This window comes from Vidua macroura, chromosome 6 (assembly GCF_024509145.1).
Source record: "Vidua macroura isolate BioBank_ID:100142 chromosome 6, ASM2450914v1, whole genome shotgun sequence".
Taxonomy (NCBI): domain Eukaryota; kingdom Metazoa; phylum Chordata; class Aves; order Passeriformes; family Viduidae; genus Vidua; species Vidua macroura.
Genome location: NC_071576.1, coordinates 36,113,981 through 36,129,037, shown reverse-complemented (window position 1 = coordinate 36,129,037; position 15,057 = coordinate 36,113,981). Strand labels below are relative to the sequence as shown.

The 15,057-nt window shown below is 37.2% G+C and overlaps 1 protein-coding gene across 6 annotated transcripts; it reads right to left on the bottom strand.

Moving 5' to 3' along the window:
* Positions 1-90: 90 nt before the first annotated feature.
* Positions 91-14,562, bottom strand: PTGR2 (prostaglandin reductase 2). 6 transcript variants are annotated; one of them, XR_008437526.1, is made up of 10 exons: positions 14,437-14,546; positions 13,120-13,238; positions 11,884-12,075; positions 10,778-10,948; positions 9,274-9,483; positions 8,733-8,854; positions 7,466-7,553; positions 7,345-7,370; positions 6,699-6,738; positions 5,399-5,447 (listed from the first exon to the last, which is right to left on the bottom strand). XR_008437526.1 is itself a non-coding variant. In XM_053980198.1 (9 exons), exons 1-9 carry the CDS (start codon positions 14,471-14,473, stop codon positions 217-219), a joined length of 1,068 nt encoding a protein of 355 aa, XP_053836173.1. In that variant the 5' UTR covers positions 14,474-14,546; the 3' UTR covers positions 91-216. The 6 variants fall into 6 exon arrangements, 4 of the variants coding, with proteins under 4 accessions (XP_053836173.1, XP_053836172.1, XP_053836171.1 ...); XM_053980198.1 differs by lacking the exons at positions 5,399-5,447; positions 7,345-7,370 and adding an exon at positions 91-305; XM_053980197.1 differs by lacking the exon at positions 7,345-7,370 and having other exon boundaries at positions 5,226-5,447; positions 14,437-14,562.
* Between the last annotated feature and the right edge of the window lie 495 nt (positions 14,563-15,057).

The window sequence follows — 15,057 nt, the reverse complement described above, 5'->3', positions numbered from 1 at the left end:
ATACTTCATATCTTTTGACTTGTTCCCATTGTTAAATATAATGTTACCCAATACTTTTACCCTGAGGTTGGCCTCTCCAACAGTCTGCACTGCACACCACTTGAACCCACTGACTGATTAAGCCCCCACACTGAGCATTCATGCATGGCTTGTGTGAAGGCTGAATTTTTTTTTTTTTTTTTAAGAAGAAAGAGAAACAAAAGTGCACTTACCAATCTAGAAAATTCTGGGGGTCCAGAAAAGCTGACACAGAACGCCCTTTGGCTTCATCAAACACCTCTCTGGGGCATTGCAGCACCCCAGCACTGGAGAAGATTCAGTGGGGTCCCTGATCAAGGGGTCAGTGCACGCTGGAGACCTGTCCCATCTGATGCGCTGCTGCTGGGACAGCAGGACAATCCGGCTCTGTGGCTGCGTCATCAAAACTCCTGTTGTCCCAGCTATGGGGTCTCTCACCAGCTGTGCAAGAAGCTGATGGACACAGAGTTGAGAGGTGCATTCCCTGTGTGTGCAGAGCAGGTGCTGGGCACTGGATCCACAGAGCCAGCACACCTGCAGTGCCAGTACCTGCTTTTATATATCCCAAGCCCTGGAAAAACAGCATTCCCCCCGGCAGTCATTGGCTATACGTTTTGTTGCCTTCTTTTAAAGGCACACTACTCTTTTATTTTAACACCCATGCTCTAGGGGAAAGTGGCTGATGGGATTATATTTTACTATGTTAATGACTAAAGATTAGCACGAAAGTCAAGCAAACTTCTTCTTTGGCCTTATCAGGCAGTTGTTCCTGTCTCCTTGTGTTATGGTCCAACCACGACACTTTGTCTACTGGATTTACAGAGCCATCCTCCTCTGCTTTGCACTAATTTTGCAGATTTTTGGAGTCATCTTTTTCTCACTTCTCCTCGCTAGAGCCTTGCTTCTTGGTTCCTGCTGGCTATCTTGCAGACAAGAGGGTCTGTTGCACGTACAGCACTCTTATCATCTCTCTACCTGAACCAGATTACAGAGTACAGTAGCAAAACTGAATTTTACTACTTTTTCTCTTACTACTTTGAATCTATACTTCTGGTTGCAAAATTCTGTATTAGTGTGGCTAAAACATTAGGTCTCATTTCTGCTTCCTTCCGTGCTTTTCCTAAAGGGTTCTGAGTTGTCTCACAAAGTATTTTCTCAGTTTGAAACTTACTCCAGCTGCTGCTACCATTTCTAGTTGTGGGATAATGCCATCTGCCTGTGATCTTCTTTTCTCCCCTGGTAATCTATTTATGGATTATATAAACATTTCCTACTGTGAAGAGAAGCCAGTAAAGAGAAGGATAGTATAGCAAAAGAGAAGGGCAATGTTAGTAACAGGACTAAATAATCCTGTGCTTTCTTCTTCCACAATCAATGCATAAAAATATTGAATGAAGAGATTAAGCTATTTGAAAGGCATCTGCCTCAGGTCTCTCCACTTTTGTAACAACAGCTACAATAAACTGCAGTAAGAAACATTTATGTCTGGGCTGGAAAGGTCTTTCCATAGTGTTGATGACATATTGCATGAAATCCTGACATTTAACTGTACAGTTTAGCACTAAACATTAATAGGTGCTCTTATGAAAAACAGCATGTTTTTCTCATTGTCAATGAAGAAGCCAAAAACGAGGACAAGAAACAAGATGAACTAAAAAAAAAAAAAAACCAAAACCAACCCAACCCCCCCAAAAAAACCCCAAAAAAACAAAAACAAAAAAAAAACAAAAAAAAAAAAAAAAAAACAAAAACAAAAAAAAAACAAACAAAACAAAACAAAAAACCAAAAAAAAAAACCAAAAAAAACCAAAAAAAAAAAAAAAAACCAAAAACAAAAACAGCCCAAACAACCCAAACAAAGAAAACCAGGAAAGGGATGAAAATGGAAGGGAAGAAAGCAGAAGGGAAGAAAATTAAATATAGGGCAGACAACAGCAATACTTCAAGGTACAAAGGGAAATGGAATGGAAATGGGAATGCACAAGAGTAATAAATACAAAGCAGAAGATTGTCTTAACCAAAAATAAAAAAAAGTGTCTCTGCCCAATACTGTTTACATTTTATTACCCTTTACAAATGCTTATTTATAAAGATTGTAGCTGAACTTCCTTACTGTGGTCATGATGTCACATAAAAACAGAAATGCATTAAAGTTTACAAAAAGCCCCTAGCAGCTTTAAGTCAGTTTTGAAACCATAACAATGGGGGCTGGAGTAATAAAGCAGTGAAGAGTCCTTAGAATATAGAATGCTATGTGAAAAGGCTCCAGAAACAAAATACTATAAATCCTTATTTAGTTAACAACTAATTTTTCAGAGTCTCAAGCAGAAACCGTAATAGAATATAAGGTTAAATAGTAACTTGATAACTGATAGAAGGAAAATGTAACTTAGAATTACCTTTGATTACTGTAATACTCAGAGACATCTTCACCCCCGAGGAAAATTTGTCTGTGTAAATGATAATATAATGAACTGGACCCAGATTTGCACATGTGCATTAGGAATTTTATCATAGGCATCAGTAATTAAGCATTAGTGACTATTTGTCAGTGTTTGTATGACTCCTCCCTTGACACCTTTTTGAAGAAAAGACTGTACTTGTTTCCTAGAAATTGTGCCAGTGCTCTGTGAGTTACAGGAGCTGCTGTTCTGTGTACATGGAAAAATTGGTGGATTATGCCAGAAAGTCAAGATAACCTAAAGAGATCAGTAGAGGAACAAAGAAACAAGGATGCCAGCCAACAGGTTCTAAGGGACCCATCTTAAATCAAGAAGGTAAACAAGACGGTGAACTGCTTTGGCTCAGAATTGTGTCCTTAGAGAAAAAGTAATTCTGGAAGTGTGAGATCATGACCATGGACTCAGGAAACCCACTGACTCAAAACATGAGCAGTTATGCACACACAGACCTAGTTAGCAAATATGATGCCAGTCAATTATGAGTAAAAATGAATATGTATTAGATAGAGAGGCAAATGCATGCGTTTCAAGCTGGTTTTGTGGAATTACTACCCAGCACCCATCTTGGTGCAAACATGAAATAAACCAAATATCTTGGCTCTGGGCTAGATACCAGCTTTACACTGCAGGTACTGAACCCTGTTTGAGGAACACCACCAGCTGCGTTGATGGAGATAAGAAACAGATGTATGGGTCTGGTTTTGGGAAAAGGAGAACAGCTTGACCTAAAAAACATAGAATGCAATAAAGGGAAACTTTGTCTTATTTAAGACAATGAGATAAAAGGGAAGAGACTGATTATGATGCTGATATCTCAAGAGACAAAAATAATTAACCATTTGCCCAGAAAGTTACAGGAAATCAGGAGGGGGTTATGAAACATGGTCTTGCCTTATTGTTGTAAAATGTGAAATATGTAAAAATTGTCTTAAGAAAGGATGATATTTAATATTCATATATTTTCAAGCTTAATTAACAGGGAAGAAGATACAATCCACAAAGCAGGTAGCAGCTAACAAGCAAGCTCTAAGCGATGCCCAGATATTAAAGACAAAGTACTTGTTGGCCTCCTTAAAGTTTAGGGCTTGGCATTGATCTCAGGCATAGTGGGAGGTTAGCAAAGCTTGGAAAGAATGTACTACTGACAGAGGACACAAAGAATGCAGAGTTTATAGGCCACAAGGACATCTGGAAGAACTCCCAAGATATGGAAGAAACTAATAAATTCAACTCAGTAACTGTGCTGAAATTGGCTCTGACTGGATAAAGGTAATTCTGACATGGGGAGATCACGACCACCAACTCAAGAAACTCACCAACCCAAAAGAAGTGAAAGACTGGGCATGTGGACTAATTACCCTCCCCTAAATAACCTCCAAAGCATACTGGATTTTTCTTACCAGTTATTTGTCACCCTTTGTTAAATGACACCTCTCACAGTACAAAATATATGATAGCTGAAGAGCCACACTATTACAAATATTAAGAAATTAGGACAAGATGAAAAAAATCAGTAGTTTTTGTAACTGATGGCACTTAATTTAAAGAATCTTCTCATTTTGCCTTTTTATTCTTAAGAGGTGACATGAACCAGGATTCACAAGTAAAGGAATACTTCTGTGAGAATAGTAAACACTGGGGTTATCAGGGTGAGGTTTACTTTGACTGTCCCTATCTTTTTGTCTTAAAGCCATTTTGCCTAATGCTGCTAGAGCGGGTATTGCCCTCCACAGCTTACCTAACTACTGGAATGCTACTGCAATCAAGTCGCCTTTATTATGGTAAGGACTCAGTATCTCAGCATGACCTCACTCTGAATCACCCCTCACATCACAGCTCTTAATAGACTGCTGACTTGTGTGGATTACTAAGCAATTCCTATAAAAATAATAGTGCTGGGAATATTATAATTCTATCATATTTTGTTCCAGTTGTGAAAAATAACTGTCTAGAGGACAATTACTCATGGAAAGTGTGTCAACTCATGGTGCCAAAGATGAGCTCACTCTGGAGCAGCTCTTCAGCAAATATTGTGATATTTACTTCCTCGAGATTTGAATCAAACTCTGCAGTTTTTTTGTTGTTAATCAGTACCTATAGCTAGGCAGTTACGATTAGGCAATTGCATGGTGAAACCTGTAGGCATGGCTAATCCTTTGCTTTAAGGAAAAGGGAACACAATCCCAAAATAAATGGGCTGTCTGGGTGAGAGCCCTTTGAGTGAAGTCAGCAGGACTGAGCAGTAACTGGGGGAAAGTAATCCTGGCAGGGGTGATCAAAACCGCTGACCCCCTGACCACCAAGTTAAAACAGATCCCCAAATGGAATGGGGGGAAGAAGTGCACATGTGGAATAATTAGCATGAAAAGCAAGAGATATAACTGGCAAATAAGGATCTGAGTATTAATTAATGAAAAAGCTTTATCAATTGTAACCAATGAATGCTGATGGCTTTGTTTGCTAAAATGTGCAAATAGTGTAAAGTTTTGATGGTGATGAGCCTGATTTTTGTGGGTTGCCCCCTAATTTCCTGATTTATTCCAGAATACAATAAGGAAATAGTAATTCCTCGCCTTGGTGTGTGAAATGATGTCACACACCAACCAGGTGATGAGCCTGTGCTTGGGACAACACAGGATGTTCTTTTAAACCACACCCATTAAATATCTGCAAGTGTAGGTGGCAACTGTCAAAATCATGTCAAGAACGTATTACTCATTTCGAGTATAAATGATTGCATTGCTATTTCCAGTTCAATTTAATTTATTAGCATCCCAAAATCTCTGCTTCCAGTACATACAGAGCAACTTAATGGTTTGTTTAAGAAATGGAAATTAGTATAGGTAAAAACTTGCCCACTGTTAGAGACAGAATGCCATTATTTGTCTTGAACCAATGACTTTTACTCCGAAACTGAGACGATCTGTTTTCCAATATTGCCTCCATTCATCATGGACTGGAAAGCAGCTTCAACAGAAATAATGAAATAAGTTAATGCCAAGCAAAACAAGCCAAGTAGCTTCTAAAAAAGAAACCAAAAATGGTAGAAGCAAATGTATTAAGCAGCTCTCCAAGAAGGAGAGATACCACTTTGGACCTAATCATATTTATCCTTAATGATGTCATAAATTAAGGAGGGGATTAAAAAAAAAAAAAAGCTAGCCTGTAATAAACTGCTAAGAGCAGCTTTGTGTAATAATTTAAAAAATTATCTGTAAGCAACTGTTTGACCCTATACAAATTAAAGACTACATTTACTGCTTTTGTGATATATCACACAAACAGGAAAGAGACAGGGCATGATTGGACAACCACAAATGCTGTGGGTGACACGAACATTTGTGAAAGAAAAGGTTTATAAATATTGTACAGTAGTGGGAGAAGCTGGTACAAAAGAATATATCTTTGAGTAAACAAAGTATGTAAGTATGATATATGACTGATATATTTGACCCAGTTTACTTCAAAATACATATGTATACCAGTAAGGAGGAATTAGCAATTACTAGAATAAATTGAAATCTATGAGATTTAGTTATCACTTAATTCTACTAGTTTTCAAACTTGTGGGACTAATGGCTAAATGGACTAAATCATACTCTTTCCTCTTTCTTGAAAGGGAAGCGTTTTTACAACTCATCACATGGCTCATGTCACCAGACCCCCTTCATTTTTGTATTTCCTTTGTTACAGATACTGTGAACAGACTACAGAACATTTTGTTCTATTAAAAGAAATTAATTTTTACCTTCTTTAGTAAGATGCTTTGCCCTTTGTTCTGTATACTTTTCATTTTTTTTTGTTAGCAAATCCAATAACAACCTCTGTTAGATATTGTGTTTTTAAAGTATAAGTTCAAGGATTTAAAAAAAGCATATCCTTACACACAATTTCAAAGAAAGGGGCAGCACTTTAAACCTCTAAGATCAGGATGTCTATCACCAGCTGCTAAGGTAGCAGTCTAAGAATAAATTCCCCTCAGGACTAAAATAACAACAACAAAAAAAATCTAAATTTATATTCAATGATCTTTTAAATATACAATAATTCTCCTACAGAACATTTTAATAATTAGTGAACAAATTATTATAACATAACAATGTTTTTGATAAAATACAAAAATAAAAATTGGCAAATGAAACAAAGGAGATAGTTAACCTCTAATGTCATTGTATATAATCAGGTCATTATTCTTCAAAAATGATGTAAATATCTTACCACCGATGTTTGCTAAGCCTTCTACCACAGTCTCTCTGACCTGTCAATGCAAACAAGTCCTTTCAGTTTTCCTCAAACAAGAGAGCATTTCACATTTCTTAGAAACATGCTAAGAAACTGCATAGAAACCACCAAAATCTAAAGACTTTTCTCACTACAGTGAACAGGGCTCTGTTTGGACCAGATTCTTTCATCAAGAGAGGCGTGAATATTTTCTGATAAATTTGCAGGTGGGTTAATTCTTCAATGAGATCCCCGCCCCTACCAAAATTTAATGTCTTGGTATTTTCCCAGGAAGATTACTGATCACTTGAAGAAACAGAAACTAATTCAGACAGACTTCACAGGGAAGGCACAGTTAAGCCTGTACTCATTAGAAAGTAATAAATGGTGATTATAAAGCTTAAAGTAAAATTTCCAACAAGATCCTCAAAAGCATTCAGGACACTTAACTCACTGGGTATTTGAAAGTACATATTTTTGAAAGTCTGAATCTTTAAGTAAAAAAGCACTTGCACCCTATGCTGAAATAAAGAATACAGACATGAGCAGCATGTAATCAGATGTCAGTCCTGCTACAGTCAGACCATTCTCAGCAAATACCTTTGAAAACAGCGCTACCTAATAAGCTTTCAATTATACTTACACATGTTTTAAAAGGTCTGTTCAATCCTGAGGCACAGTAAGAGAGCCAGAGAAAAAGATATTAGTCCTCTTGTAATAGGAGATAGTATCGAAGGCCATAGATTGAACCTAGAAGTTCTCACCTTCAGTTTACCTTCTTGGATCCACTGGCAGAGTTGTAATACACTAGCTTCTTGTTTGTCCATGTAGTTCAACACCAAGAATCTTTCTCTGTGAAAGAAGAGAATGAGCTTTGGTTTAAGAAGCTTAGGTCAATGTACTTGAAAATCTTTTAAAATCTTTTCAGAAAACAGCCTTGTTGAAACTAAAGGGTTATGAGCACAAATTATAAAGAAATGTAGCTCAGGGCCCTGCCAGTTTGTTGGGACAACTTCCTGCAGTGGGAGCTTGACAGTAAATTTTCTTCAAGTATCAGAGAGAAGAGCAATAAAAATCGAGGAGTAAAGTAGTATCACCAGAATAAGTAAACATCCATAAAATGTGAGCAAATTCCTATTATTTTTTACTTTTTTTTTTTTCAGTGGTAGGGAGAATAATTAGTGAACCTGCAACCAGATGGTGAGAACAACTTAACTTTCAAGTTCCCCACAATTCTGCATATCCTGCTGTCACAGCTTTCCATAGCAATTGAGAAAATGATAATTACTTGTAGGGACATACTGACTAAATTTTCCACTGCATTCTACTATGCATGGTGTATTTTACTAATTTTATCCATTTTTGAAAGGGCAGACAGCAGTAACAGGGACAAGGAAAGATTTTAATTAGAAGAGAGAAATTGATTTGCACAGAAATTAAGTCTCCCAAATGTCCCACAATGCAAAGACTGAAAAATCTAAGACTCTGCTCCTAATCTCTGCCTTAGCTCCATCTGAATCCTAAGAGGAAATTCAGTAATTCCCAGAGTCAGAAAATAATGAAAATGTTTTACCCATGTATATCTGTCACACCTACAGTTCCATTATCTAATAAACCCCCAAATACTAAAAATGCAGTTTCAATAAAATCACTGCATCTGCTGCATCCTTATGTCTGAACAACATTTTGAGAGAAGGTACTTTGCAGAACATCTGAGAACAGAACTATGGCAACACCTTTCCTTGTACTAAAGAATTGTCAGGCATTAAAGGACTAAATCAAGCAACCTCAAACAAAATGTAACAACTCACATCTATGATTCTATATAAAAACAACCTTTCCCATTTTTATGCTGACAAAGACAAATGTAAGGGAAAGGACCTACTGATATCATGATTGTATTTTCCTTTTTAGGCATGGCAACATTCTGTTCTAATTACAAGTGGCTACTGCAGATTACAGACTACCTTCCAAACACCATATGAACAATCTACCTGGAACCTGGTCACAAGTTCTGGAGGAGAAATTTACCTTGTGATATTCCTTTCTTTCTGTATTTTTTCTATGTCAGGAGGCAGTGGAGGGGGATAAGGCACGTCTTTGTTATACTGAGAAATCTGTCCACACAGGATGATATGGCTGTTCTGATTCATCTGTTTAGGACAGCATAAAGTGAGAAAAATGGCATTCCTCAGTCTTGGAAACTAAATTTTTCAGATGCAATAGATGCTATTGCAAAATTTTCACTAGCCACATTTCCTATATAAGAGTGGGAGAATTGCATGCAGTTCCATTCAATCTATGACAACATTAAAATAGGTAAAAATGCAAGGCAATAGTGGGAAAATAACTGCTATACAGCCTAATGTAATTTTAAAAGGCACTAAATAGAAGGAATATAGGAAATTATTATTTTAATGTGGGCCCCCAGAATTAGCACCTGAAGTTGATCACTGAAGTGGAAAGCCTGCTGTGCTGTATTACAGGTTGGACTCCAGTATAAATTAATTGAAAGCTGGGCATGCAGACATTGGAGAATGACTAGAATAAACCTGACAGCTGGAATCATCACCTGACTTATAACTGTATCACTGATGTCTCCACCAACATTGTCAAAGTAAACATCCACACCACCTGGGCAGAGTTCACGTAGCTGTTTTGCCACATCCCCCTTCTTGTAATTGATAGCAGCATCAAACCCCATTTCTTGGACCAAAATGGAGCACTTTTCATCTGTGCCAGCAATCCCCACCACTCTAGAACAGCCCTCCAGACGGCCAATCTGCAGGCACACAGTTAAAAAAACAAACAAACAAACCAACCAAAAACCCCAAACAATAAAGACAAATTAGATCATTCATCTGCATAAAAGTACCAGTGGAAGAAAGGGGGTCTTAAGGGGTGTTACAGTTATTCCCATCCCACTAAACCCCAGGCAGCAAATGCTCCCATCTCATGTGACACAACTGCCTCCTCATTCCCTCCTCTCAACTACACATGGGGCAGGTAGAATCAAAATTTGCCATCTTTTCAAACCCACTGACTGCAGAAGACTGTGTTTGTGGAATCACCAATGACTGCAAGTACTGGACAACCAAATATAGTAGAAAACTATCATCTGCCAAGTACCATAACATAACTAATAAAAGGGAAAAAAATTAGACAATAATTGATTTAAATACAATCTTCATAGATTTGCTCATGCATTCTTTCTTCATAGCTTCTCTTTATTAGTAGGCCTAAAGTTTGCTTAATATCAATTTTGTTTGTGTATATATATACATATCTAGAGAGATATTTGTAGATATGCACATACACTCTCCAAACAGGTTCTGCAAAGCAGAGGAGGATAAAAGGACTGTAAATCTCAAAACACAAAGGATGTCATGGAACACAGCACAAAGGGTTTACCACATTAATAATTTCTAACAGAGAAAAAAAATGAAAGTCTCCAGTCAATTCAGTGTTGAGATGGCAGGCTACCATATAAATGTATAATAAATACATGTATATATACACCATCTATTTTATTTGTATTAGCAACAAGTAATTGTTGCTGTTGAGGCAGGGACGGGAATGAAGAGACTCCATCTTCAGAAGGCAAAGAATGAGTGTTTATTCAAAAGTACGTCTCTCTTTTATAGAGAACATTGTGAACATTAATTCCATTGATCTTAAATTAAAAACATTTCACCTGATTGGCACACTTGGACTTAGGTCAGCGTGGCAGAACATAGCTATAAACAATATGAACGGAAAACAAGATAATAGATTGTTTACATTCCTCCCGGACTTTTTCCCAGGCTTAGCCTGGCAGAAATCTTTCTCTTTTTCTCTCTGACTGAACTGAGAATATCCACAAGTAATCACCACCATCTGTGTTCTCCTCCTATTTCATGAAACTTGAGTTTCATATGTCAAGTCTTTCACAGTGAGAGTGTGTGCCAAATCTGTGAAACTGGCCGTTCCCACAGGAACGCTCACGTTTACAAAGATTTTATCTGTATATTTAATAACCAGCATGTTTCAGAAGACAAAACTTGCTAACAGAGTAAGTTTGTATGCCCTAAGCCTACCTGGCCGGCCAAAGAGCCGCAGGCACCAGCTGCTCCGCTCACCACCATGGTCTGATTTGCACCTGCGGCCACGTGTCCCTTCTCCCTGATTCCCAACAGGGCCGTCAGCCCCGTGATGCCAGCTGCACCCAGAAAGTAGGAAAGGCGTCCATTTACAAGCTGTGGTACCAGCTACAGAACAGAAAGTAGGTAGGAGGTCATTTGTTTCTAAAGTGAGGTTTTGCTTTTTGATTGCCTGAGGCTAGAAAACTAATTCAGGATATTTACCAGGCAAGGTAAAACTGGTAGGGATGAGCTATCTCTAGCTCTATTCTAACAAGTCTGTACAAAAATGTTATGTCTCTGTGGTTTTAGAAAAAGATTTTAGACTAAGTAACTCACAAAAACTTAAATTATGGAAGTGTTAAAAAGCAGTTGGGAGATAAGAAGTTTCCAACAATGGTGAACTATCCCTATGCTAGCATAAAAAGATAAAAATGCACCATTTTATCAAATATGGTGTTTGCAGATCAGTGACAGAGTCTTAAAGGAAGGAGTTTATTGGAAAGTATAAATTCTCAAACTACAGTTACAAGTAACTATCTGTTACAAGAGAACAATCAACACAATATCCCTAACATATTGAAACCTTTCCACTTTCAACTTAATATTGAATACCTTTCCTTATGTGAATGTAAAACCTCAGGTAAAAGCTTTTACTAACATAAGTCAGAAAAATAAATTAAATATACCTAAAGCCTTTCATGTCTTACAGTTACACTCTTATGAACAAGAAGTTCTATTAGAATTAAAATAATTAATTTCTATTAATTTATTAATTTTTATTATGAAGCAGCTTCAGGGAATTTTTTTTTTAAACAACAATTAAAATAATACTGGCCTGTCTATTAACCAGCAAAATTGTTACGAAAGAAAAGAAATTTATATAAATCTTGGCATCTATGAGTTGATATGCCTTTTGAGAATTGATTGCTTCAATAAGTATGTTTCTTGCATTAAAAAAATAGTGTCATTAGCAGCTATTTAGGGAAAAAAGAGGTTTGGGACGGGAAAAAAATGGTTTAGGAAAAAAAACAGTCACAGCCCTGGCTTTGCATTTCTATTACCTTTTGTAGCGAGTCTCCATCAAGAATTGCTGATGTCTGCCAGGGCCAAGTGAAGGAAGTTACAAAGTCTCCTTTAGCGAGGTTATGGTGCTTGCTCTCCTCCACTACCCCGATGCCCCCACCGTCAGCAACTTCAGACAGCTGCCAGGGCCGCAGGTAATCCGAGCCCGTGTCCTCGTTCATCCGGCAGCGCTGAAAGACAAGGCTTTAATGAAAGGCTCTGATGGAACACAACTTGTTTATCAGTTCAAGTTGGGCGGGGGATGAAGATGGGTTCCGAACTTCAAACACAAAGGGCTACTTAAAAATCTCTCAATAAGCCCCAAGCATTCATAATCTTTTCTTAGATACCTCTTTCCCTTTGTTTGCTCAGTACAAATGGAGGATGGACCATCCTGATCTCCTCCAGCAGTATTACCAAAACCAACACATTCTACAGACTAAAAGTTGCAGAAAAGTTGGCTCAAAGGCACCAGCACAACTGACAACGACTGGCTTGGGTCTGTTGAGAACCCTACAAATGCCATTCCTCAACTGAAGGAATCCTAGAAATGCAAGATTGAAAAAGAATGTCCATGAGTCATTTAGTCTATGCCTGTGCACTGAAGAGCAGTCAAATATACGTAGACCATCCCTGACAGAGATCTGTTTAATGAAACATCTTGAAATGGGACATATTTTCTTTGCAGTTTCCCATGTAGCTACAGCCAGTATTTCAGGATTCTTAAACTTTTCCTTAATTCTCAAGCTAAATGTACTTTCTTGAAATCTAGACTGTTTTTTTTCTTCTATTACCATCTATGGAGGGAATACATGATCAGAATTCTCTTTATAGCAAACTTTTACAGACTGTATCTCTCTGGTTCTTCTATCTTCACTTCCATTTCAACCCACAATTCTCTACACCACATGATTACTGTAATTTTGCATGACTGGAAAAAAAAAGAATATAAAAAAGGCCAAGTTCAGAAAAAGCTGATACGAACAAATCTGTAATGGCATACTAGGGCTTACAGTCTCTTCATGGTCCAATAAAAATTCCTGTATTCCAAGCATATTAATGCCAAATTCCTTCCCAATGTAACTCCATCAGAATTAATACAATTAGTATGTTACACTAGATATATATTTGTTCTATAATTCGTAACTTTGGTGTTAAACATCATGACAGGTACTTAAAGAGTTGAAGATATTTAAAAAATCAAATTCTGGCTTATCTCTAAGCCCATCACCTACCATGTAGGGGTCCACTGAGAGATAGAGAGTTTTAACAAGCACGTGTCCTGCTTGGACTGTATCTGCTATTGTACTTTGCTCCAGTCGGAAGTTTTCAGCCACTGGCACTCCATTCTTACCTAGAGTTATATTAGAATTAAACAAATAAATTAATCAATATAGAACTTCCTTTAATCAACAGGGGAAGGCCTTTTTTTAAGGCAGTCCTTTTTAGAATAAATTAGGTTATATATTTACTCAGGTGTAAAACTACAACCAACTACTCTCACCTTTCTGCCTCTTCTGACTCAAGTGAATCTGAGGGAATACAGACTGCAGCCACTGCACGTGCACATTCTGCAAGGGCATCCCTTCACAGAAACTTCCTTACATTAAAACTTCCCAGAAACATCCAGAAAACTGTGGCAAGAACCCCAGAATGGGAGGCTTCATCCTCAGGTTGGTACCACACGCAGCAGATCAATCAGACAACTGGAACCACCAGTTCTGACACAGCCAGATAGCCTTGCCTATTTTAGGTCAGAGTGAGTGCACAGCTAGAGCAGGCTCCTGCTGCACGATTTGAAAGACTTAATTGCAGGTCACACAATAGCTCTTAATGCTTAAAACTATTTTACCATTAAGCAGCATACAATACTCCCTCCAAAACTTTAGTGTCTTCTACACTAAATTTATGAACTCACTCCTCAAAATACTGTGCTGATCCATAACAAGGCAAATGTGTAAGCACTTTGTATAAACAAAACCTCAATAGTGTAAACTTAAAAAACAAACACTTTGAAACATGAGAGAAACAAAAGATTGAATATTTACTACAAGGAAACAACAATTAACAAAATATTTTAGACATCTTTTACAATGCAAAAAGAATAAATGTGAGAAGTAAAATGTCACGTGCCCTAATCTTTCTTCACTTTCAGCCCCTACACTTAGAGTTTTCTCATATATTACATGTTAACTCTTTTTTCTCACCCATTTTAGAAATGTGCATATACAGACTAAATAAATGCAGTTTGAATATGTTATATATTTAATATAAATCAATCTATATTAGTACAACTTACATTTATTAATAAACACAGACAAATTTATTACAAATATATTTATTTATATTAATGGAAATGGATAACTTTATATATATATATTTATATATATAATATAAATAAATGCACTTTAAATAAACTTTATTGCTGCATACAATATTAAGATATATAAACGTCAATATCTCAAGTTAATGTCTGTTTCTACTCTCATCATTTTTGAGCATTAGGCAATTAGAACAAACACATTGCTTTTTTAGTGGAGAGAAATACATACCAGGCCGTGAATTCAGCACTACTCTTTGTATAATCATCTCTGCTTTTGCAGTAATTTCACACTGGATTTCTATAAAAGAAAGTGTTGTTTGAAGGCTTGAAACATATTTAAAAAAAAAAAAAAAAAAAAGAATATGAGGCAAAATACTCAGTAATTTGGAAACTGGGGATGAAATACAGACCTCCCCAACTTCAGCATCCACGCCCAAGGAAGATGCAAAGAATCATATAAATCAACTAAACAAACATGTGAATAAGGAGTTTCCCTGTTTATCTTATTAAAGCCCTGATTTATACAATGTCACAGTAGCACCTACTGGAAAGAAGGAAAACTGTAATGCACCATGCTCCTTGTAGGCCCATCACCAGCCCCCACCAGGCAGAGGGAGAGGTGTCTGATTAGCTCTCCTGTGCTGACTGAGAACACCCTGTTCCCACCTAACAGACACAGAGGCAGCTTTGCACACAAAGTCAGGTGCCACTCGATAAAAGGCAGGCAGGTACACCAGAATAGCAGTCTGCAGGTACCTGATAAAAAGATATTGTTGTGTAAGATGTTTTGTAAGAAAATGCAATTCTTTCTATTAGCGGTGCCCAGAGATGAGAAAGAATGAGTTCATCA